At 39.5% G+C, this 27,363-nt stretch overlaps 1 protein-coding gene across 1 annotated transcript in view; it reads left to right on the top strand.

The window, feature by feature from the left end:
- The first annotated feature begins 3,613 nt into the window (after positions 1–3,613).
- LOC108715125 (alpha-actinin-3) overlaps positions 3,614–27,363 on the top strand; it is a 42,574-nt gene continuing 18,824 nt past the window's right edge. The window contains exon 1 of the mRNA XM_018259963.2: positions 3,614–4,004. Within this exon, the coding sequence (XP_018115452.1) occupies positions 3,873–4,004 (132 nt within the window). The 5' untranslated portion in view covers positions 3,614–3,872. The remainder of the gene's footprint in view (positions 4,005–27,363) is intronic.

Below are 27,363 nucleotides of genomic sequence, written 5' to 3'. Positions count from 1 at the left end.
TTCGAATTTCGAGTAGTTTTTTGTTCTCCTCGACTATTGAATTGGGTAAATTCGCCTGAGTAGAATGATTTGAATAGATCGAGCGCAAAAAAAGCTGCGACTATTCGCCATTCGATAGTGGAAGTACTGGATCAAGCGCAAAAACGATGCGACTATTTGCCCATTCGGTAGTCGAAGTACTGTCTCTTTTAAAAATACTTCGACTGCCTACTTCGCCACCTAAAACCTACCGAATTGCTTTAAAAGCCTATGGGAAAGTCCCATAGGCTTGTTTTCCAAGTTTTTGATCGAATAAAAAGGCATTCGATCGAATGAAAATCCTTCGAGCAAATATTCGATCGAGCGCCTATTCGCCTGGCGAATATTCGCCAATTTGACTATTCACCAGCGCGTAAATTCGCCCGAATGTCTATTCGATTCTATTCCCCAGTCGAATTTCGAGGGATTTAACCCCTCGAAATTCGATCCTTGATGAATTTGCCCCTTAGTGAATATTGTTCGACCCAAGCGAAAATTCACCTGGCGATAGGGCGCAAAACTATGCTAGCGACGGTCTCTTTCGCTAGCGAATTGTCCCTGCAAATTTTTGCTAGTGACGGCCACTTGGCCCTTGAGGAAATCTACCCCTATGTGCCATGTAAAAACCCCAAAATGTATGGAAGCAAAAGACAGAACCTTGTTAATTGTCTGATGTATGGTTTGTGTGCAGTGGCAAATACTACTAAAAAGTATATTATTATGAAAATGGTTTATTTACATGAAGCAGGGATTTACATATGAGCTGTTTTATGTGATATCATTTTACCTACATTGTTCAGGGGGATAGTTTTCCTCTAAAGTTATAAGTTAAAGTTATATACCACACAGCCTAATAAACAACACTAAAACATCCTAAATAAGAATGCCAGGGGTCTTCTGAAAAGTTTGGTACCCAATTTGTCTGTCAATCAGCAGCAAACCCAGATACCGCCCAAAATATCTCATTTCAAGATTATTTTCACAACTTTGCTGCTGCTCCACTATTTTATTGGAATATTAAAGTAAAACGCTTAGATGTATTCATATTTAGATGTATTCATATTTTCAGGGCTATTTACTTCTTCATAAATACATTAACCCTATCAACGGACAAGAAGATTTGGCCACAATTGGTGGTTCATTTTGAATAGGTTAAAGCTAATGGGTAAAGACAATATGTCTACAAGACTCCAGCAAGTAAAGTGAAATCTGAAGGCAACTGTATTTGACATTGTTTATAGAGACACCAGAATCTCCGTTGTACTTCCCCTTTACAATTTCTCTGGTTTGATGGTGGACTGGACAGTGAGGTACAAAAACAGCTGTGGGCCAGGATCTATATTTAAAGGTGGCAGTGTAGGGAAGGGAGGAGCCTGCGTGTCACAAGTGTGTGGTAGCTAACAGACGCAATCTGGAAGTCAATGCAACAAGCAGTATAGGGTGTCAACTTTGAAGGTTTTTAAAGGGCAGTCAGCGCTGTGAATGCATGAGAAGTCCTTGGGAGTAATTATTGCTATTTACATGTGGGGGACAAAATTATCAAAAATGTGAGATTAGAGTTAAGCACTGGAAAAAAAAACGTTTTCTATTCATTCCAATTACATTTTTAGAAATGCGTAAAATAGTGACTTTTACCCACAGATTTCTAAAAATTCCCACAGGAATGAAGAGCGTTTCTGGTGAGTGCTAATCTCACATTCTGACAAATCTGTCCCAAAGTAACTGATATTGGGATTTGTGTACCAGTGGGGAAAAGCTCACCCTCTACCTTCTGCCCCCTTAAAGGGCTTCTTCACCTTCCAAACATCCAACACGTTTTTCAGATTGTTCACCATAAACAAATACTCTTTTCGATTGCTTTCCATCTTTTATTTTTTACCAGTTTCCTAAAATTGAAGGTTAAAGTTGTTTGTTTCACTTTTTCTTTTTGTATCAGGGAACATTTAAAATGGGTAAGAGTTAATTTATGCTACTATATTCTTTTGTTTTTAACACAGTGGTGAGAAATCTCAGGGTTGTTTTACCCCTAACTGAATTAAAAACAACACCTTCAGTGACTACCTAAATACCTCCCCTACCTTTCTACTTCATTTTGATTGCAGTGAAACCCATTCAAGATTTTGGGAAATCCTCTTGGATGGAGAAAGCTCTGGAGCAGAGCGCTGATTCTATCTGGAAATGAATTCTGTATAGCGAGAGAGAGGGCACTCAACAGAACTTAGAAACATTTTATTAAATTCCCAATGTTTTGGTCATTACTTGTGAAAACAAAGGAGAGAAATGTTGGGATTTTCCTAAAACCCTTTTAATGACTTTTTTAACAAGTCCTGTTGAGTACATATATATAAATACACAAAAGCCATGGATATCTTGTAAATTATATCCTTCTAAACGGTGAGTAGTGATGTCATCAGTTATAAACGGTGAGTAGTGATGTCATTTCTGTCACGACTCACTGAAACTTGTGTAATAAATGACCCCCTGTTGCAAAATATGAGGATATTAGAAGTTACCTTGGAATTCCATGACCTGTATAAAAACACTCGGCCTTCGGTCTCATGTTTTTATATGGTCATGAAACTCCTCGGTAACTTATGATATCCTTATAACACACACACGTATAAGCGGCTTCAGTTGTCGTGTAGTTAATTAAAGTGAATTGGTCAAGTTCAAGCAGCAAGTTGCACTGGAAGTTGCAAAAAGACGCATAAAAAGTTGTGAAGGATGATCCCTGTATATTCTCATAGCATTTTCAAGCCGTGCTTACAGTTACTCCAGATTTGTATACGGAGGTACTCGTCGCAGTGAATCGATACAAAACTACGTATGCTGTTTTTTACAGGCCAAAATGTGTTGCCGTTTTTTACGCTGCATAATAAATAGGCCCCTATATCAGTAAGGTCTAACATGCAAAATATATATATCTGTCTGTCCACAACTGGCAGCAATAAATTGAAGAAGATATGGGCACACAAGGCATTCAAGTTGCAGGGAGCACCCCGCTTGTTTTAATGTGCGGAAATACAACGCCCCTTTGTCAAGCACGTACAAACCATAGTGTGGAATATACAAACAGGGCGGTCAACTAATACATTTACATATACAATTGACAATGTTCTAAAATGGCATAATATTACATGAGAAATATTAAATCCCCCAAAGTGAGCATAATCAATAAATGTGAGATACTGGGCATGTCTCTTGAGAAGTGGGTGCCCCCTGACCGTCTAACGCAGTATCAAAGCTACAGACTATTTGAAGAAGGGATTTGTTTTACTGCTAAGGCTATTCTTGGACATTGAAAGTGCTTGCAATTTAAGTGTGTGTGTGTGAGGGGTAGGAAAGAGCAGGGGACAGAAAGCTGTTTTGGAAAATGTGACATCATGATGAATATATGATCCAGTCGCCAGCCTTAAGGACAAAAATGTGCCTGATATTAATGCAGGTGACTCAGCTGGTAAGATTGGCATTATCCGTGTGTTTGTGTGCACAAAAGCCACATAAAGTCATCCTTAACAACTTTTGTCTCATTTACATGGAGAGCAAAAGCTGCCAGCGGATTGGCCGGGAGGAGCAAAGCCAGACCACCTACTGACCATTTATGGTACCCAGCTGATGGTACATATGGGCTTTAGATCACGTGTTTCACTTTTGACCAGGGGCAGCAGGCTGGAAGCAAGGAGCTGAAGGAGGGGATTCCTGGTTAAATCTCCCAGCTATAAAACACTTTTATAGTTTAAGAAATTAATACCTGCTGGCCGGGGGCTGCAGGAGGCAATAGAAGGCGCAAAACTCAAAGCCTGGCAGATTTCTAGAAAGAGACAGATAAAGGGCAATAAAGATAGGAGGGAAAGATGACGTCCATCGAAACACATATACAATACTCCAACTCTTATAACATGACGGAAGAACAATATATGATACAAGAGGAAGACTGGGATAGAGATCTACTCCTGGATCCTGCTTGGGAGAAGCAACAGAGAAAGGTAAGGTGTTCTCTATATATATATATATATATATATATCTATTTATTGTATGGATGTATTGTGCCACTAACAGTAATAAATACACTTATGAGAAGCCATTGCTTAAATGGAACACTGTACTATATCAGAAAGTTACTGTTACTTATTGAGCCCAATATAAGTGTCTGTGAAACTTCCCTGTCTACTCACATAGTATCATCAGCTGGTAACCCAACAGGTGCCCCAGCTCTCCCATTCATACCCCTCCCCTATCCTCAGCCGGGGGTAACATGTCCAGCTGATGCTTTTTTTGGAAGGAGTGGGTTCAGCAAGAGCCATGGATTGTTTTTCATTCCACCCCCTTCTTTTTGGTTAGAAGGCTGCAAGGCGATCCTTGTAAGGGTGGGGGCACAAGGCATGGAGTGAGGAGAGGAGGGCTGCATCTGTGCTTGGGAAACAGCTGCTCCCCTCTAATAACTCAGGGAGGGTCCATGCCTTATAGCTTGCTGACATTTTAGGATGAAGGTGTCATGAGGAGGAATGTATGAAGAGATGGATCAGGTGGCGGAGCTAAGAAGAAGACTTTATAGTGGCCTATGACTTCAGCAGACGTATATAGAGCCAAGGCTACTTCCCATCAAGCCAGTCATTTTATCTGTTTGCAACAAATATCACCCTGTGGCTGTGTAATCCAGGACACTTTTCTAATATGAAATGCCCCAACTTAATGCAGATATTTCAAAAGGGCTTGGCCAGAGATACTTTTGGCTACTGCATCATTGTAGGGTGTTTACTGGATGGTCAGTGTTTAAACAATACGGGGTGAGTGACTGAAACATTCTGGGCTCTTGTGGTCCAGCTGAGCTATTTGCTACAAAAAGACTGTGTGCCCTTGCGCTATTGATTTCTGATCAGTCTACTTGCACTCACACTCACACACTCAACTGATAACCCTGTGACCCTGGCACCCATTATTTTTGTATTTCCTTTACCTCCTTTAAAAGACCTTTGGAGACATTTTAAAAGTCTACTGCTTTCAGATTGTCCAGAAAGTGAGGTGTAAACTGCTTTCATATTGTGGTAAAAAGACGACATGGACTTTCTAACACATTACGTACAGTTGCTCTATTTAGGTTTCTTTCAGCTGATCTATATAAATAAAGGAAGCCTATTAGATACATACCTTTAAAGTGCAAGGAAAGGCTAAGGGTTAGTTCTCACAAGGAGATTAGGGGAGATTTTGTCGCCTGTAATGAAAAGTCGTCTGCGCTAAAGCACACGCGGCGCTGTGATTTCCGAAGTTGCCTCACTAGGAAACTTCAAGCAACTTCGAAAAACGAATCACCGCATGTGCTTTAGCGCAGGCGACTTTTCATTATAGCGGATGGGAAGACACGCAAAGGCAGTTCGGGGAGATTGTCGCCCAGAAGAAGAGGCGATTAGTCACCAGGCGACAAATTCTCCTCGTGTGAACTAACCCTTAATGTTAGGCACCCTCCAGTGAATGAATTACTGTTTCTTTCCCCAGGGCCTGTGCTGATTATTGGCAGGAATTCCTTGTTGTAAGTCAGTACTGAGATGCCTGGGAAATGTAAGATAAATAGGGGGGCAGCAGGCCTTATGCTAAAAGGAGACTCAACTGAGCAACTGTGTGAGCTAGGCATGTCTAACATTGGCACAGCCCAGTATATCTAGCTTTCCTTGTCCTTGAAACAAAAACATATTCATTAAAACAAAACAATATATTGTGTGTATTTTGTATATATATGTGTCTGTGTGTGTGTATGCCCCATCAGATCAGACACTTTGACCAATTTTGATCCTGTGGTCTGACTCCTGCCATGTATATCAGATAACAAAATGAGATATAATAATTTTTCTTTGCATGATGAAGATACAAAGGGATTCGTTGATGTCTGTGCATTACAAATATCTGTGTATTTATCACAATCATTTTATGAGTCTAATTTTATATCTGTAATATCCGGAACTAGGGGTAGGCAGAGGAGACACCTGCCTAGGGCGCAATAAAAGGGGCACTTGTATCTTTCCATAAGAATAATTTTTTACCTGTTTTAGTAAAATCATCACATATGTATCATATGTGTGACATCACTTAAATACATATAATGTGTGAACTGGCTTATTATGCGCAGGTGTCTGGTCAAACATAACTTCATTTTCTGGCCGAAATAGTATTGTTTCTCCCAATTGGAGTGCAGGCTCTATTAGCCCACACCTCCTGTGGAGGAAGCAATTATAGTGACAGGGGTCAAATCAAAAATAACCAGACCAGCCTGCACTCCTTTAGCTTAACTTACCAGGTGCAAGCCAGATAGTAAGGGGTAAATGTATCAAAGAGTGAAGTTCCGCCACTAGAGTGAAATTCCGCAGCTCACAATTCATTTCTATGGGATTTTGAAAGGTATATTTATCAATGGGTGAAAGTTCACCCTTTGATAAATACGCCTATAAAAATCCCATAGAAATGAATGGAAAGTGGAGGAATTTCACTCTAGTGGCGGAACTTCACTATTAACTTCACTCTTTGATAAATATACCCCTAAATCTCTACAATATTTCCCAAAATAGGCCAATTTCAACTTTCAAAAATTTACAGTAATGTGTACCATAGTTGTTGTAGAATACTACAGTGTTTCACTAAGGCAGGTCTTAAGTTGGCCATGCACAGTAAGGTCTCAGGACACCGAATGAGCAGATCTCAACCTAATCTGGCCATCCATGCATTGCAAAATTGGGGACCTGGGGCCAAAGATTGGATCCTACAACAGGGCTATTGAGACCCATTGAACAAAGGCTGCTTCAGTGAGCCAATACAGTACTTAGCCTGATTTGGGTTGGGCAGGCCATTTGGTGAGCCCCATACATGGGCCAATAAGCTACTGACTCTGGAGGCACCAAGAGGGCAGCTTTTATTGGCCCATGCACACCCAGCTTTACATGGAATAATCCATTGCTTTAGTGTAGTTCCCAAATAGCAGATCTTTGCCCCATTTGGCAGTTGGTGAGTCTAGTTGGGCTGATAACAAGGGTCTCAAATCATACCTTGCTTAATTCACAGGTAATATCTGAATGAGCCCCAATCAGAGAAGCAATCATTTCACTACTGAGTTTAGAGTGGCCCAGCCTACATCCAGTTTAAAGTTTGCTGTTGTACGGGCACTCAGACTATTCATAATCCTTGCAATGAATATTATCCCTTTCCCTTACTAAAGTGTTATCAGATCATTTTGAATCCCTAATGTCTAATCAGAAGTAAAATACATAAGGTAATCTCGCATATCTTGACTATAGTTGGATTTCAGCTACATTTTTGAACTATCGCTACATCCATGGGCCCATTTGGAGACAGTCTTAACATACGGCTTTAGTCATAATAGATTTCAGTCAGTTTGACTGGACAAAAATTTAATTTGCATGTTTCATATCTAAATATGGGCAAATCAGTGGAGTAACCAAAATTGGCCTGTTTATGTCCACCATTAGGGACCTGTTGGGGTGGTGTAACTTATAGAGGAAAGTAAGTTCTTTGGCCAAGTAGGAGTATATCTTCATATTTGTCACAGTCTCACAGTCCTTTTTAATGAAAATGATCTTCTTGTTCTTGCTATATCCAGTAGCAGGGACTCTAGTTATACACAAGACAAACAGCAGGGTAAAGTACCCTTTTCTCAAACATTGATTTTACTACATTGTTGTCCAGAAAGGTCTTGCTGGCCTACATGTTACAATTACGGCCTGCATAGACCCACCAGCCATGGATAAAATCCATGGGAATCTTCAGTTTGGGAACATGCTGCTCTGGTCCACAAAGTGTTCAGCTGAGTTTTTACTGGATATTGGGTCAAGTACTTGTTTCTGACAAATGGTGCACAACTAAGGTCCATCTCACTATACAGTAACTGAGCACTGCACCTACTTGCAGCTGAATGAATGAACTCCCATCCACACCTTGTTGGACAAAGAGTTGCAGCTACCAAGCACAGTGGCCTCTGTACAGCATTAACCAGGGGCTGTAATCCTTGATTACCTGGTGTAGTTGTGGTTCCAACAGCAGTAGACATCTAAATAATCAGGGGGAGCCATCCAGCAATTTATTGAAGTTTATTGTTATTTTATTGTCCAAATCCAATTAAATATTGACTACATTGCCACAAACATGTCTACCACTTCATCCATAGAAAACCATCACCGTGGTGTCCCACATGTGTGAACCCTGTAGATTCAGTGGACACAGTTCTCTTGATGAAACTCAAGAGTGGACAGTAAAGTATTCAATGGGTGATGGTGGTGCTGTGATGTAATAAAGTGATGTGAGAGCAAGTTGGTAGAAGAAACGCCAAGAGTAAAGGAGTTGGTGGCCTTCAGGGCACAATGGGGATATGCTGTTCACAGCAACTAGCCCTCTGAATCAGGGATGTTTTGCCATGAGGCAAGGTCATTTCCTTGCCTTAGGTGGCACTTTACCTGGGGTGGCAAAGATAAAGAGTGCTGGTTCTTTCAAGAAACTTGCTTCTATTAATACTTAGAGGACAATTGAGCTTTCTGTACTAGAGATGCCCATCCTTAAACCTTTCCAAGCCCAAGGGATGTAAGTAAGGTGGGGTGGTTGCTTCGGAAATGGGTTTACTCTGAGCAGCAGCTCATTGTTAGACCTACACCAGCTGTGTCTACCATCAGATCTGACAATCAGTGGGTAATGGTGAGGTTGTGCTGCTGGCAGGAGGTTTCTACAGGTTATCAGGATTGTCATTGAAGCCAGAGCTCCTTGGCCCAACTCTGACAGTAAGGCTTATGAGGGGCAAGATGGGAGAAATGGGAATGGACTATTTTGAAGAGGCAGAGGATGGAACATTGAGGAGAGGACTGGCACATGGGAATAGGGTGGATATAATTATAGCCATGTGGGGAGGAAACATGAAGATGACTGTATGTAGGACAGGCTTCCACAGATGTATCTACACTGAAGACACATTATGACCATAAGATGCACTGCATATTTTATTGCATGATTTTTTTTTCTCAAAAAAGTAGGCTTAATCAATTGAAAGTTATTTTTAGTAATGCTCTATTGTACTGTTTAGTACAACAAACAAAATAGGTATTTCAATTAATTGAATGCAATATGCAGACTGAATATCTAGCTCACGGATGAACACAGGTGTATTGTCCCTTTAATTTGGAAATGTCTATGGAAGATTAATTATCAGACCCCTCTAACTGAACAATTGGTATGGTATGAATAGCACGTCAAGCGCATTATATGAATACTTTCCTTGGCAAACGAGGACACAAATAAACTGCTTGTCAAACAGAAAGGCTTTATATGTTCACAGGTCCTTGAATGAGTTGGCTACATGGGTTCAGTACATTTCCAGGTTACATTAGGTTTAAGTCAACTCTTTTATGTGATTAGTAGTCCATAATGCAGTTGTCTTTCTAAGCATCAGCGACCTTGAGACTAGTGGGATTAGGGTTACCCCCATACTACACAACTCTTTGCACAACACTGCACAGCCTGGATGCTATTTTGGGGGGTTATATACTTCAAGACAAGAGTTTCATATTCATAGTCATTTGAATGACCTGCCCTTAAAGGAGAACTAAAGGCTTGCAAAAATGTTTACATTCAGATGTGGTCTGAGCACTTTTGCAATTGATTTTGTAAAATTAGCCATTAGCCAAATTAGCCATTTTTAATTCTTAAGTAGCCTAGAAATGTTGTACATTTGGGTTTTGTGCTTGTGTACCAGCCCAAGGCAACCACAGCCCTTTAGCAGTAAAGATCTGTGTCTCCAAAGATGCCCCAGTAGCTCCCCATCTTCTTTTCTGCTGATTCACTGATTCACATGCTCTGTGCTGCTGTCACTTACTGAGCTTAGGGAGCCACTCACAATATACAGTACACATAGAATAGAAATGTCACAATATAAGGCTGATTAGTAATTAATACACATAATTACTACATGGCAGAACAGAAACCAGTGCAATTAGCATCAGAATTGAATAATCAGCAAACCTGTAGCATCAGCTTATATTACAGCCAGGGAAGCTCATTTTCTGCTGCTGGATAATTAGTGACGAGCCCTAAGCTTAGCTTCTCAACAGCCAATCAGAGCCCACTGAGCATGTGAGTGTCACAGACACTTTCCAAGATGGTGACCCCTTGTGACAAGTTTGAAGTCCTGGATCATTGCTGCTATTGACAAGCTCAAACTTTAGCCTCCTGCAATAAGTTCACTATAGAAAATATGACTTTTAAGGTTAGTTCTCCTTTAAGGAAAATATGCACTAAAGCCAACATGCGACGTGAGACCGTAAAGGGATACTGTCATGGGAAAAATTTTTTTTTTTCAAAATGAATCAGTTAATAGTGCTGCTCCAGCAGAGCACTGAAATCCATTTCTCAAAAGAGCAAACAGATTTTCTTTATATTCAATTTTGAAATCTGACATGGGGCTAGACATATTGTCAATTTCCCAGCTGCCCCAAGTCATGTGACTTGTGCTTTGATAAACTTCAATCTCTCTTTACTGCTGCACTGCAAGTTAGAGTGATATCTCCCCCCTCCCTTTCCCCCCAGCAGCCAAACAACAGAACAATGGGAAGGTAACCAGATAGCAGCTCCCTAACACAAGATAACAGCTGCCTGGTAGATCTAAGAACAACACTCAATAGTAAAATCCAGGTCCCGCTGAGACACATTCAGTTACATTGAGAAGGAAAAACAGCAGCCTGCCAGAAAGCATTTCTCTCCTGAAGTGCAGGCACACGTCACATGACTTGGGGCAGCTGGGAAATTGACAAAATATCTAGCCCCAAGTCAGATTTCAAAATTAAATATAAAAAAATCAGTTTGCTCTTTTGAGAAATGGATTTCAGTGCAGAATTCTGCTGGAGCAGCACTATTAACTGATTCATTTTTAAAAAAAATTTTTTTCCCATGACAGTATCCCTTTAATGATGTAAAGCACATGAGTTTTAGGAAAGGAACTCTATGGCCTATGACACACAGGGTAGATTTGAAGTGATTTGTCATATTTCTGGTCTGGAGAGATGATCTATGTGGAGTTTTGATAGTGAAGGAACTCAGGGGATACTGTGAGGATCCCAACGCTCTTCTTCACCTGTCACAGCTTTTAATGAATCATTCAAAATGTCACCGCCAGAGTTTCCCATTCTTTTTCATTGGAAGTGATGGCAGACGAGGAAGGGCATTTTGACTGCTTTGGTTGCCCTTGAAAAGGATCGTGTCGTCATCATGCCGAGGGTTCCATATCCCAAACATTCAAAGTTCTGCTATTTTTTTTTTTTTCAATGTGCCCACAATTGAGAAATAACAGAATAGAGGAAATAAAACATTTATGTCTTTATCTCACATGCAAATACTTGCTTCTAGTATTAATGAATAATGAACAATATGATTTATGTGGCCGATAGATTTATTAAACACAAATGTCTAGGAATTTATATAATTATAGGACATTTAGTCGTATCATGTGTAAGACGATTAGTGAAGCCGGCTATAAATATTCAATAGGCTTTGACTCTCGAATCATATATATATATATATCTTCAATTAAGTGCTATTCAAGGGGGAAGCTGCTGAGCTACAGAAACCTGTTGCCGTCCCTTTAGTATAAAGCTCATTTACTCTCACAAGCACCCGAGTCTTATGTGATTCACATGTGTGTTATAGATATTCCACAAGCAATCCTTGTACTAGCGTCTGTATACAACTTAATATTGCACTCAATTCAACTCACAGGGTATTTTAGCTCTGTACATAGTCAACCATATTTGTCAATCTCAACTTGTTTGCTAATTATCATAAACCAGGTACCTGGTCGGCTTTCCACACATGTTAATTGGCTGCACCTTGACATAAAGGGGGACATTTATTAAAGTCCGAATGCAAAAAACTCAAATGTTTTCGAGATTTATTATTCCTTTAGGGCTCTTACTCATGAGCGTTTTTACCTGCGCTCCCCTGCGTTCCGTTTTTCGGCGTTCAGCCGCAGGGGAGCGCAGGAATAGACGTATTTCATTTTTCCAATGGGGCTGTACTCACACAGGCGCGTGTAGGCGCCGAACGCAGGTTGAGACGCAACATGCTGCATTTTTCCTGCGTTCGGCGCTTACATGCGCCTGAGTGAGTACAGCCCCATTGGAAAAATGAAATGCGTCTATTCCTGCGCTCCCCTGCGGCTGAACGCCGAAAAACGGAGCGCAGGTAAAAACGCTCATGAGTAAGAGCCCTTAGGGTAGAACTCCACAAGCGTTTTTTGGCGGATCGACACCCAACGACAAAATGCACTTGACAAGACGGATAAAGTCGCACGCGTCAAGATATAATTGGACTGAATGAAAAGTCAGAGGTAACAATTACACAGTCCGACTGTCGGATGAAGAAGCTGCTTTCTGTATCCACATCCGACAGTCGTGTATCATCCGATATAATGTCGTTTTTACCTGCGACTTTTCATTCAGTCCAATTAGTATCTCAACGCCTGCATCTCCATCCGAATTATTGCGTGCGTTTTGTCGGCGGGCATCGATCCAACCAAAAACACTCGTGGAGTTCTACCCTAAGGATGGATAAAGTAAGAATCCGAAAATCCTCTGTCTTCGATCTGCCGAGGTTTTATATAAGTCAATGGGAGAGGTCCCTATCCTATTAGGAAGTTTCTGTGGTCTTTACTGGAATTAGCCCAAAAATCCATAAAATTCTGAATTTTCTGGAAAAAGCCAGAAAAAAATCAAGCAATTGGGTGGAAAAAAAATCATACTATTTGGATTTTGGCCGAATTTTATCAAGTTTTTCCCCGATCCGATTAAATCATGCTTTTTTAATGATAATCTAGTTTGCTCTGACTTTTTAAAATAAAATTATCAGAAAAATGTGGATTTTGCTAAATAACCACCAAAGAGTGCAAGTGAATGCATCTGCATTACCACCAGAGGCTTTATATACGTTAACCACCGAATAATGTTATAGCCGTGTCAATATAGCTGATGTACTTATGTGACCTGATATCCAGAATATTTGGGACCTGGGGTTTTCTGAATAAGGGATCTTTCTGTAATTTGGACCTTCAGTCTTTAAGCCATTTGAAAAAAACCCCAATAGGACTGTTTTGCCTCCAATAAGGATTAATTATATCTTAGTTGGATCAAGTGTTTTATTATTACAGAGGAAAATCTTTTTGAAAAATGTGAGTTATTTATTTACAATAGAGTCTATGGGTGATGGCCTGTAATTCGGATCTTTTTGAATAACGAGTTTCTGGATAATAGATCCCATACCTGTCAATATAACAGAAAAAAACCACTGAAGCTCATAGTAATGAGGCGAAGAGGAATATTAATCCCATAGTGCATAAGCATTGGCAGCTTGGTGGGGACATCCCCTTATTATAAAGACACTAGGCCACATCTTCACCCCCTGCTCAGCACAAAGGGAACATTATTATTATTATTATACTGGTCTGCTATGGGCAGGTACAGGTATGGGATCCGTTATCTGGAAACTCCGGATTATGGAATGCCCGTCTCCCATAGACTCCATTTAATCCAAATTTATAAAAATGATTTCCGTTTTTCTGTGTAATAATAAAACAGTCGCTTGTACTTGATCCCAACTAAGATATAATTAATCCTTATTGGAAGCAAAACCAGCCTATTGGGTTTTTTTCATGTTTATATGATTTTCTAGTAGACTTAAGGTATGAGGATCCAAATTACAGAAAGATCCATTATCCGGAAAACCCCAGGTTCCCAGCATTCTGGATAACAGGTCTCATACCTGTACTTGATCCCAACTAAGATATAATTAATCCTTATTGGAGGCAAAACCAGCCTATTGGGTTTATTTCATGTTTATATGATTTTCTAGTAGACTTAAGGTATGAAGATCCAAATTACAGAAAGATCGAGGTCCTGAGCATTCTGGATAACCCATACCTGTACTACTTATAGTAGCCTATTGGGCCTTGGACATAGCATGCTAATTACAGCACTTAATGTACCAGAAAATTATCCTGAAAACCTGTTCCCAGTGTGTTTAAAAATACATGATAGCCAAAGTCCATTCATTGAAGCTGATGGGATATACTTTTTAAAAACTTCTACTTTTCTAACAGTGTTTCAGAAATATTTTTTGAATAGATTTATACAACTCCACAAAAGAAAAAACAACAGTAGAAATGATCATTAATCATGTACTAATTGTGAATGAATGTGTTTTTCACCACCGGATGAATATTTATATTTATTTACATTTATTTTAATAAAATACATTGTGAAGGTAGTATCTGTGTGTCTTTATTTAATGCATTTTATTGCATATGTGATGCCTCCATAATGGGTATTTTAGACTATTGGATAGAGCCGACCTGCTCATTGAAACCACCTGCAGAACCAACTCTATAAAAGGCCTGATCCACCATATGGAGCAATTGCCAAACAGGTAAATCTGGTTCTGGATTGTTGGCCCTGGAACCAAAGATCTGATCATACACTGAATCCTGGGGATACCCTTCAATTTTCAAAGTTGCCTGATTGATATCTGGTTGATTTTTGGGCAGATATTGGTTGGGCAGTCCAGTGGTGAGCTCCATACACGGGCCAATAAGCTTCTGGCTCCGTTTTTATTGACTCAGCTATGATACCTTGCCAAAAACTTGAAAATTTCAAGGTTTTTTTCTACTCTAAAACATTTAGTGAAAAAAACACGATTTTTTTTTAGATTTATTATATGCTGAGGATAAAAAAAAGTCTGAATACGAAACCCCTGCCGAGGTTGTATATGAGTCGATGGAAGAGGTCCCTATTCTATTTGTACGTTTTTGTGGTCTGCTCTGGAATTAGCCCAAAATCCAACTATTTCAAACTTTTTGGGGCAAAAATGTAAAAAATTCAGGCCTTTCGGGGAAAAAAGCCTGATAAAATTGAGGGATTTGGGAAACAGGGGAAGAAATGTTTTTGCGTTTGTTTTGTGATCTGATTTAATCATGATTTTTTATTAATAAATAAGCTCCAAACACAGTTTAACATTTTTGCTTCCCCTCATGTTACTCATTATTTTTGCTGTACTACAGGTTTGGTGTTTGTTATCCAGAATGCTTTGGATTCCAGTTCCACAGATTGAAAGGAAACCATTTTAGTTTATCTCCTTGCTCTTTGGAACAATCCCTCCCCCTTAGGCTCACAGTGTAATTCAATCCCACCCTTGTTTTTTCTATTGTGAAGCGATGGATTCTGGGACTTGAAGTCCCTCTGCTTCTCTTACCGGCAGTGCGCAGATTCTCTGGAAAGCCTAATAAATAATCCGTTACAAAGATTACATGATACAAGACATGGGACTTCATGCTCTGCACATTTTATAATGGAACTTAACTTTACCTGTAACATATCAGGAGTCATTGACCCGGGCCAGAAATGCAAGAGCAGCAAAGGGTGAAAAACACACAAAAGTGTTCTTACAGCTCCTGCCACAGCTCTCCAACTGCCATGTCTGACTGTCAGTCCTATAGAGACATGAAACAATTCATTTATGTTTAGATTTGTACCAAGTCTACAATATACATTTATATACACATTTATTGATATAGTGCTACTTATGTATGCAGCACTGTACAGCAGATTTAATAGAACAAACATGGGCTCATTATAATAATAAATACAAATAAATACAAAATAAACAATGAGCTCACATGTCAAACAGGCAGGAGAAGCAGGTCCCTGCCCCATAAAGCTTACAATCTAAATTGTTTAAATAGGTAAATGACAATCCTGTATTTCAAAGCATTTAGGATAATAAATACTGTATATTAGTGCACATAGCCTTACAACTATACATTCATTAATTATCAATTATTTATATAGTGCCTCCAGATTTATGTAGGGCTTTTCAGATATTGTTCATCAGCCCAACCCCAGTGGAGCTTAAAATGAAGGGACCTTATAAATAAGCACATTAGGCTCAGTGTTTAGAGGACACCCCCAGATACAGGGATGAGATACAAGTTGTGTTTAGGACAAGCTCAGAATCAAATACAGGACCCCAGCGCTATAAAGTAGCTCATCACTAAGCTGCCACACTGATCTCCATCACTTTATACTGATCATCACTTTATACTGATCTCCATAACTTTATACTGATCTCCATCACTTTATACTGATCTCCATCACTTCATACTGATCTCCATCACTTTATACTGATCTCCATCACTTTATACTGATCTCCATCACTTTATACTGATCTCCATCACTTCATACTGATCTCCATCACTTTATACTGATCTCCATCACTTTATACTGATCACCATCACTTTATACTGATCTCCATCATTTAAACTGATCTCCATCATTTTATACTGATCTCCATCACTTTATACTGATCTCCATCACTTTATACTGATCTCCATCACTTCATACTGATCTCCATCACTTCATACTGAACTCCATCACTTTATACTGATCTCCATCACTTTATACTGATCTCCAGCACTTTATAATAATCTCCATCACTTTATACTGATCTCCATCACTTCATACTGATCTCCATCACTTTATACTGATCTCCATCACTTTATACTGATCTCCATCACTTTATACTGATCTCCATCACTTTATACTGATCTCCATCACTTTATAATAATCTCCATCACTTTATAATGATCTCCATCACTTTATAATAATCTCCATCACTTTATAATAATCTCCATCACTTTATACTGATCTCCATCACTTTATACTGATCTCCATCACTTTATAGAGCAGTAGATTAAGTTGGGATTTCATTCAGTTGGTGTGAAGTTGGTGATCATCAATACCTTTCTATGAATCTTTAGCATAAATCCTCTAAATCCTTATGAATGAGCGACTGTAAAGCATTATATAGTGAATAAAGTGCCCCCTCTTGTAAAATATAAGGATATTATAAGCTACTGATGAGTTTCATGTTTCGGACTTGTGTTTTATACAGGTCTTGGAACTCTGAGATGACTCAGAGTTTGCATATTTTTTTTCCATATTTTGCAACAGGGAAAACTTTATTTATTATACAGGTATAGGATCCGTTATCCGGAAACCCATTATCGAGAAAGTTACAAATTACGGAAAGACCGTCTCCCATAGACTCCATTTTATCCAAATAATCCAAATTTTAAAAACTGATTTCCTTTTTCTGTGTAATAATAAAACAGTCGCTTGTACTTGATCCCAATTAAGATATAATTAATCCTTATTGGAGGCAAAACCAGCCTATTGGGTTTATTTCATGTTTATATGATTTTCTAGTAGACTTAAGGTATGAAGATCTAAATTATGGAAAGATCTGTTATCCGGAAACCCATTATCCAGAAAGTTCCAATTATGGAAAGGCCGTCTCCCATAGACTCCATTATAATCAAATAATCCAAATGTTTAAAACTGATTTCCTTTTTCTGTGTAATAATAAAACAGTCGTTTGTACTTGATCCCAACTAAGATATAATTAATCCTTATTGGAGGCAAAACCAGTCTATTGGGTTTATTTCATGTTTATGTGATTTTCTAGTAGATTTAAGGTATGAAGATCCAAATTACAGAAAGACCCGTTATCCGGAAAGCCCCAGGTCCCGAGCATTCTGGGTAATAGGTCCCATTCCTGTACTACACAAGTTTCAGTGAGTCATGTGACAGAAATGACATCACTAAGCTCCGATTATAACCGATGACATCACTAAGCACCGTTTATACGGATATAATTTACAGGATATTCATGGATCTTGTGTATTATAAGGAAATCTACTTATGGAAATATATACAACATGTAGGTATTGTGGGAAACATGGATAATGTTTAATACTGACTCACTACTAAGCCAATATTCTGACATTTATTGGAAGGTGTTTATTGATTTTTTTCTTTAGTTTTTGTTCAGTTGCAAACTTTGTATTGGGAAATACCTTAAATAATATATTTTAATCATATTCAAGTTAACATTTAAAAAGCACAATGTCCCTAACGTGCAGCCATTAGGATTCAGTGGTGTAAAGCGAGTGTGTGTGTTGGGCTATAATGGTTTGTGTGTAACGGGAGTAGCGGCAGGAATTGAGTTTCACAGAACACCGGCTATTCTGGACTGGGGGACCTTTAAAGGCAATGTCTAAATTAGCTGCACTCCTTCTCTATAGGGGGGAGGCCACTGGGGGTGAGGTCACTTGAATATTTTAGAAGACTAAGCAGACTTCATTTAGGGTATGGCCTGGAATATACAGCGAGGAAGGCTAAAGAGCCATTTCAGAAAGAGAGAAGTTTTTTTCTAACACTAAATATATAATTGATCCATAAGGCTGACGCTTTCCTTTAGGGCACGTTAAATGCTCTTCATTCACCTGATCAATTAGAAACTAAAAGAATAATTTCTTCAGTTACCCAGAGAATGTTGGATGATTTAGGGGTTACTTATTAAGTCCACTTTTTTCTGGTTGGAAAAATGGTGAATTTATTAAACCCTGAGTTTGCTCAATGTCCGAATTAAAGACTATTCCTTCTCAAAGCTGCAGAGATTATGTACAAGTCAATGCAGACGTCCCCAAATGTTACAGTTGGAAGATCATCATCATCTGCACTGGGTTTCCTACAATAATAATAATAATAATAATATCCAAGTCTTGTCCCGCACCTGATTTCTTTGAGTTCATTTATTGATAAATGAGGTACGAATGTGGATGGGAGTTTGTTTGAAGTGGTTTTAATAAAATAATGAGAAATATTCGGATTCTCATGTATGGAATGATCGTATTGGCTTAGAGTAAATATTGACTGTCTATCCTTAAAATTATACAGGTATGGGATCCGTTATCCCAGAAACCCATTATTCAGAAAGCTCTGAATTACGGAATGGCCGTCTTCCATAGACTCCTTTTTTATTATTACATTTTCCCAAAAATCCAATTTTTTTCAGATTTTTCCCATACGATTTTCACGATTTTTTTCGAAATTTTCATCAAACAATTTCGAGGTATTGCACAAAACCCAGCGCACATCAAAAAATCATTGCGATTAACTTATTTGCAACCGCGACGGGTCTGAGATGCCGGATTTTCAGATTCTGACTTTTCCATCCTTAGGGTTTAATAAATTCCAAAAAATCGTGATTTTTTAAACTCCGATTTTATATTAAAAAAAAATCATGACTTTTTCGTGATTTTTGCATTCGGAGTTTAGTAAATAACCCCCTATGTTTTGGTTACAATTGTATTGGCTGTTTGGCCTGCAAGATATGTGATTGGATGAAAGAAAAAGCTTATGCAGGAGCAGCCCATAATAATACTTCCATGCTGGATGTATGAGCAACGAGAATTCCTGATTATCAGCCTTCACTTATCGACTGCTACCAGACCTGTACAGATATGGGATCCGTTATCTGGAAACCCGTTATCCAGAAAGCTCCAAATAAAGGAATGGCTGTCTCCCATAGGCTTCATTATGAAATAATCCAATTTTTTAAATGATTTCCTCTTTCTCTGTAATAAAAATAAAACATTCGCTTGTACTTGATCCCAACTAAGATATAATTAATCCTTATTGGAGGCAACCCCAGCCTATTGGCTTTATTTCATGTTTATATGATTTTCTAGTAGACTTAAGGTATGAGGATCCAAATTACGGAAAGATCTGTTATCTGGAAAACCCCAGGTCCTGAGTATTCTGGATAACAGGTCCCATACGTGTACTAGCAATCTTCGCCTCTTCGTATTTGAAATGTCAGGGCCTATCTGAACAGCATAAGTTATGACTTGGCTTTAAATACATTTTTTAATAAAATGTGTTTCTGAAATATCAACAAAAATATAAATAAAAAAGGCAACATTTCGGGGCTGATTTATTAATGGTAAAACTGGGGAATACATTATAATACAGTAATAATAGTAATAATAATATGAATAATAATAATAAATAGTTAAATAGTCACTGATGCCTTTAGCAAGCAACAATAAGTCAGTTTTATAGTCTGCAAATAATATATGTGACACCACGGGGCCAATTCACCAAGCTCGAGTGAAGGATTCGAAGTAAAAAAACTTCGAATTTCAAAGTGTTTTTTGGGCTACTTCGACCATCGAATGGGCTACTTCGACCTTCGACTTTGAATCGAAGGATTCGAACTAAAAATCGTTCGACCGTTCGATAGTCGAAGTACTGTCTCTTTAAGAAAAAACTTCGACCCCCTAGTTCGCCATCTAAAAGCTACCGAAGTCAATGTTAGTCTATGGGGAAGGTCCTCATAGGCTTGGCTAGGTTTTTTTGGTACCCGACCCGCTGCAGGACTCCAGGTTGTGGGACTTATGGGAGAGATATGAGTGAGCTTATACGACAGCTGGAAGTGGTATATTCTTGTACATAACATATACTGTATATGTGATATATTCTTGTACATAGAAGTGAAGTATTTCTGCAGATACTGAAAGTAATGTTAAGTCATATCATATATTGCTACATATAATCTCACTGGAAGTAATATACTATATTGCAGCATATATTGTGGCTGGAAATGAAATATAGACATTGGTGGTTAGTGATATATTATTATACATAAGTCCTATGTTTCTGCATATGCTGTAGTTGCAGCTGATATATATATATATATATGTGTGTGTGTTGTGCAGACTTGATGTCTATACTTATACTGTACCTTTAAATGATATATTTCCACTGTAGCTGGAAGTGTCATATGTACAGAGTGTAGTTAGAATATTCCTGCTCACACTGTAATTGTATATAATACAGTGGTGTGAAAAACTATTTGCCCCCTTCCTGATTTCTTATTCTTTTGCATGTTTGTCACACTTAAATGTTTCTGCTCATCAAAAACCGTTAACTATTAGTCAAAGATAACATAATTGAACACAAAATGCAGTTTTTAAGGTTTACGTTATTAAGGGAGAAAAAAAACTCCAAATCTACATGGGCCTGTGTGAAAAAGTGATTGCCCCCCTTGTTAAAAAATAACGTAACTGTGGTTTATCACACCTGAGTTCAATTTCAAAGGTTATAAAGCCATTTCTAAAGCTTTGGGACTCCAGCGAACCACAGTGAGAGCCATTATCCACAAATGGCAAAAACATGGAACAGTGGTGAACCTTCCCAGGAGTGGCCGGCCGACCAAAATGACCCCAAGAGCGCAGAGACAACTCATCCGAGAGGCCACAAAAGACCCCAGGACAACATCTAAAGAACTGCAGGCCTCACTTGCCTCAATTAAGGTCAGTGTTCACGACTCCACCATAAGAAAGAGACTGGGCAAAAACGGCCTGCATGGCACATTTCCAAGGCGCAAACCACTTTTAAGCAAAAAGAACATTAAGGCTCGTCTCAATTTTGCTAAAAAACATCTCAGTGATTGCCAAGACTTTTGGGAAAATACCTTGTGGACCGACGAGACAAAAGTTGAACTTTTTGGAAGGTGCGCGTCCCGTTACATCTGGCGTAAAAGTAACACAGCATTTCAGAAAAAGAACATCATACCAACAGTAAAATATGGTGGTGGTAGTGTGATGGTCTGGGCTTGTTTTGCTGCTTCAGGACCTGGAAGACTTGCTGTGATAGATGGAACCATGAATTCTACTGTCTACCAAAAAATCCTGAAGGAGAATGTCCGGCCATCTGTTCGTCAACTCAAGCTGAAGCGATCTTGGTGCTGCAGCAGGACAATGACCCAAAACACACCAGCAAATCCACCTCTGAATGGCTGAAGAAAAACAAAATGAAGACTTTGGAGTGGCCTAGTCAAAGTCCTGACCTGAATCCTATTGAGATGTTGTGGCATGACCTTAAAAAGGCGGTTCATGCTAGAAAACCCTCAAATAAAGCTGAATTACAACAATTCTGCAAAGATGAGTGGCCAAAATTCCTCCAGAGCGCTGTAAAAGACTCGTTGCAAGTTATCGCAAACGCTTGATTGCAGTTATTGCTGCTAAGGGTGGCCCAACCAGTTATTAGGTTCAGGGGGCAATTACTTTTTCACACAGGTTTGGATTTCTTTTCTCCCTAAATAATAAAAACCCTCATTTAAAAACTGCATTTTGTGTTTACTTGTGTTATCTTTGACTAATAGTTAAATGTGTTTGATGATCAGAAACATTTTGTGTGACAAACATGCAAAAGAATAAGAAATCAGGAAGGGGGCAAATAGTTTTTCACACCACTGTATATTAGTGCACATACTGGAGCTTAAAGTGACACCTTTCTTTATATATTGTACATCAAGCAATTTATTCATATACTGTCGTATTGCTTCATATGGAGCAGCTGGACGTGGGATATTCAATACAATACTATTTTCATGCAGACTTTGCAGGGTCACATATTCACACACACATCGATATCAGTCGTAGCTACACAACACTTGAAGTATATTATATATATTATATATATAGTGATGTCCCACACTCACATTTGAGCAAAGCCAGAGGTTCATGATCAAGGATTTGTCTTATATGTGAAAGCCCCGCCGGCCCAGGTCCGTACCCACATCTGCCCTTAATGCCACAACCCCCTTTGTCGGAGGTCGCTGCAAAAAAAAACATTATGCAGACGCTGCGCGAACATGCGCACATACATGGCGGCACTCGTATGTGTACAAACGCGCCGCACGGCAGGGTTGGAGCCGGAGGGGCCCAGTCCGACCCTGAGGATCAGCACTCTCTGTTGATTGTGATATTGTGATTTATTTCACATAAAGAAAACGTTTCGGTCCCACATGAGGACCTTTTTCAAGGATATGGTGCTCAATAGTGTTACAACTTAATCACCAATATATCTTATAGGGGGGCTCCTTTCCTAGCAGATGTATTAGAGCTCACTCAAATAACTGATTCCAGTACAAACAAAATGTAACAAAATAACTGCCTTTTGCACAAATTCTGCAAGTAGAGAGACATGATGTCTGGTGAGTTTAATAGAGTGACCTCTAATACATCTTCTAGGCAAAAGGAGCCCCCCTATAAGATATATTGGATCTAACTGTCAGTGAATATCTGACACCCAACTGCTGCTTGATATAAAATCTAGTGAAAATCCAAATCATACTCTTTTTCTGTGTTTTTCCAAAATTGTACGACCTTTCAGGCTTTTTCCCGAAAAAGCCCAAGTTTTTTGGCTTTTTGCCTGAAAAGTCCAAAATAGTCGGATTTTTGTGCTAATTCCAGTGCAGACCACAAATACTTCCAAAAAGGATAGGGACTTCTCCCATTGACTTATATACAACCTCGGCAGGTCTGAGATGCAGGATTTTCAGATTCAGACTTTTCCCATCCTCGGGGTATAATAAATCTTGAAAAATTCACATTTTTTTTCCACTAAAAATTCACATTTTTTTTCACTAAAAATTCACATTTTATAGTAAAAATTGAGATTTGTTTTTTTTTGGAGTTTTTTGGCATTGGGCCTTTAATGAATAACCCCCTTAAAGTATGGAGATCCAAATTACAGAAAGACCACTTATCTGGCAAGCCCCAGGTCCCAAGAATTCCAGATAACAGGTCCCATACCTAGGGTTGCCACCTCACCCCTTTAAAACCAAACACACAGCCTGCATGGCTAATTAGCAATTTATTTAGATGCATGATGCATGGCTGCACATAAGTCAGTTTGGTCTGCAGCATGCATCTAAATGAATTGCTAATTAGTCATGCAGGCTGTGAATTCCATGTGTTTGGTTTTAAATGGATGAGGAGGCAACCCAACCCGTAGCCATAAGTATGAATTATGAGGCACTGGATTTGGCTGCTCTTCCTTTTTACTAATAAGGCCTTTGGGAAAGAAATCAGTTTTATTATGGGGTGGGTGTAGAAATGAGATGTGCAATAATCTCTATATTAAAGTTAAATAATGGCTTTCAGGCCCAATATAAGTGAATGTGACTTTCATGTCTCTTCAGCTCTCTCTTTGTAACTCATTTGTTATGTGCTCTTGTGTTATCACTTGTTGTACATAATGTTGTATAGAATGTTGCTGTTTATTTATATAGAAATACACAAATAATAGTCTGAGTCGCACAAAAACCATTAGAAATGTATCCGTATCAGCGGTGGTTTCAATCAGCACCTGTGACCTTCCTCAAGGACAACAACAACACAACGTCCAGTTAACGAGCAGTTAAAAGCGAGTAATTAACACTCTGTGTGTATTTTGTCACCTACTGTAAAGCAGCTTTAATTATCAGGACAGTCAGGAATGTGTGAGTGGGGTGTCAGGCCTTTACATGTAGATCTAGAAATATCAAATATGTATCATTTGTGTGTTGGCAAATCCATAGTCAGAATTAGGATCTGATTCCACAGACTAAAAAGGAAACGGGAGACTCTGACAAACCACTCCCCCTTAGGCTCACAGTGTAATGCAACCCCTCCCTCACCTCATTCCAATGTGAACTGATGGATTCTGGATTTTAATTACCTTGTGAGCCTAAGGGGGTGGGGAACTGGTCTCACACAGAGATCACATAGATTAACTATAAGGGTCAGGGTACATGTTGAGATTCAGGGAGATTAGTTGCCCGACGACAAATCTCCTCTTCTGTAGGGCAACCAATTTCCCCAAACTGCCTCCCGCCAGCTAGAATGTAAACCACCGGCGGGATGGCACTTGGATCGCTTCTACGTTTTCCTCAAAGGAAACTTCGGAAAACCAAGCGCTCAGAGTGCCATCCCGATGATGATTTACATTGTAGCCGGCGGGAGGCAGTTTGGGGAGATTAGTTGCCCCAAAGAAGGAGATTTGGCGCCGGGCAACTAATCTCTCCGAATCTGAGCGTGTGCCCTGACCCTAATGGTTTCCTTTCAATCACTGGAATTATTTATACCTGTGTAAGTTCAGGTAGTGTTAATGCTCAGTTATTACATGAGTCTAAATGAATGAGCTCATGTCAAGGGGGATCTATATTCTCTTGAGGTGTGTACACACACACATACACATACACACATACACATACACACACACACACACAGACACACACACACACACACACACATACACACACACAATTCAGTAAATGCTCAGTAAAAACATGTAGAAGCATCACTGCCTGACGCGTTTCAGACTCAACTAGTCCTTAGTCACAGGCTAGAGGTTAGAAAACCACTTGTATAGTTGTGCCCTAAGGGCTGAACTTCACAGCACAACGTGGTGCAGTGCGTCTTGCAGCGCAGAAACACGTATGTGTCGGACGAGCCAAATATAATGGGACTGATTGAGAAATCGCAGGTACAAACTACATGCTGCGTCTTCATCCGACAGTCGTATCTTGTGTAGTTTGTACCTGTGATTTCTCAATCAGTCCCATTATATCCGGCATGTCCGACATGTCGCAGGCGTTTCATCGCATCACACCACATTGTGCCATGGAATTCAGCCCTAAATCTAAAAGGAAGTCATCAACTTGCCCCCAACACTTACCTCTTGCCCCAATTGGGTTAGACCGGAGGCAGGATTGGGTCTGCTCTTTGCATTAGATGAGTAGTCATGAATGACATGTGCCTATCACTGCACTCGTGGGTAAGACTGAGCCAGAGAATGTTTGTGGGCACATTTGGGTGCATCAGGGTAGAGAAGATTCCATGTGTGATGTGACCCTATCAGTTAAAAGCTCAGTTGGGCTGAAGAGGACATATGTCTACTCATAGACTCATGTAATTACTCTAAGTTTTTTTCCTTCTTCATTGAGTTCTCGTACTCTAAAGAGAAACATTTCATGTACAGGCACAGGTTTCTTTTTTGTGGGTAGCGTTTTACAAGCAGTGCCATCTAAGTCCCCTGTATGACACGCACTAAAGAGTAGGGGTCCAAAGTCTTCTCCATCTCTCCGTGCCATCCTTGCAAGGTCTGTGTCTGCTATTCTTTGTGACTGACGTATGGCTAAATCAGGGTAATACAAATATTCATATTTCTAATTAGTTCTAAGCAAGTGCAGTCTGGTGTGCGAAAGTAGCAGGAAGGTTTGGGTGTTTAATGTTACAATTAGAGCGTCACTGACATAAAACATGCAGGGAGAAGTTACCGTCACATTGCAGATAGTAACTGGATCCTCCACCTGTCCTTCCAACATGATGTACAGTGTATATCTCAGGAATCCTCCATGGGGGACTCTCCACGATAATATTACCCTATAAATAACTGCCCTGGAAGTTGACTGATCTCTGTGGATGGACAAAATTAGCTGGAACTTTACATCAGAATCGATCAGACATAATACATATAATTGAGGTCTGTTCACCAGATAGAAAAGGGTGTTTGTAAAACTCCACCTGCCATGTATCGTATACGACAGTTGGGAGAACAAGGTGCTCCAGAACATAATGTAAAGAGCTCACCAAATAGCTGGTCCAAATAGTTGGTCCTTTAGGGAGCGGCAAACCAGTATATGCAACAAGTGCAGGGATATCCGACAGGGCCAAAATATGGTTAAAAAAGTCTTTATTGATGAAAGTTAAAATTGAGCCCTACTCGTTTCGTACCTAGAGGGGAACTTAATGATGGGCTTATATCCATGATTACCCCTGTAGGTACAAAACACGTAGGGTTCAATGAGATGCAGATTTACTTTTAACTTTCATCAATAAAGACTTTTTTAACCATATTTTGACCCTGCCTGATAGCCCTGCTCTTGTTGCATATCCTGATGTACTATATAACCAGCAATGAGGGAGAATGTCACCTATGACTTTATATTTCTATTTATTTGCCACAAACACATTCCTTGAGATTCTGTGAATACAGAAGGTGTTAGTGCACAGACAGTTATGGAAAAATCACATAGATATTGTAACATAGCCGTGTACAGATGTTGGAGTGTGAGTGAGGTCTGTATATAAGAAGCAGGAGCTAGGAAGGGATACAGCCGGCAGAGCTGAGGAGAAAAGCCACATATTTCTAATTTTACATATTAACCTACTGTATCTTTGTAGTGACTATGAAGTCAAAGGAGGCAGTTCAGGGAGATTAGTTGCCCCGAAGATGAGAAGATTTGTTGCCGGGCGACTAATCTCCCCGAATCAGCCTGTGTGCCCTCTGAAGGGCAGAGACACACTCCGATTCGGGGAGATTAGGCGCCCGGCAACAAATCTCCTCTTCTTTGGGAAGGCACTCGGAGCTCTTTGTTTTCCGAAGTTGGCTCACGAGGAAACTTCGGAAAACAGAGTGCCATCCCGTCGGCAATTTACAGCTGGCGGGAAGGCAGTTGAGGGAAATTAGTCGCCCCGAAGAATAGGAGATTTGTTGCTGGGCAACTAATCTCCCCGAATCTGAGCGTGTGTTTCTGCCCTAACATACCAAAAGTTAAATTAAAGGTGGGTTATCCTGGTTGTAAAGA

The sequence above is a fragment of the Xenopus laevis genome, chromosome 4S, assembly GCF_017654675.1.
Source record: "Xenopus laevis strain J_2021 chromosome 4S, Xenopus_laevis_v10.1, whole genome shotgun sequence".
NCBI classification, from domain to species: domain Eukaryota; kingdom Metazoa; phylum Chordata; class Amphibia; order Anura; family Pipidae; genus Xenopus; species Xenopus laevis.
This window is presented reverse-complemented; position numbering and strand designations above follow the sequence as displayed.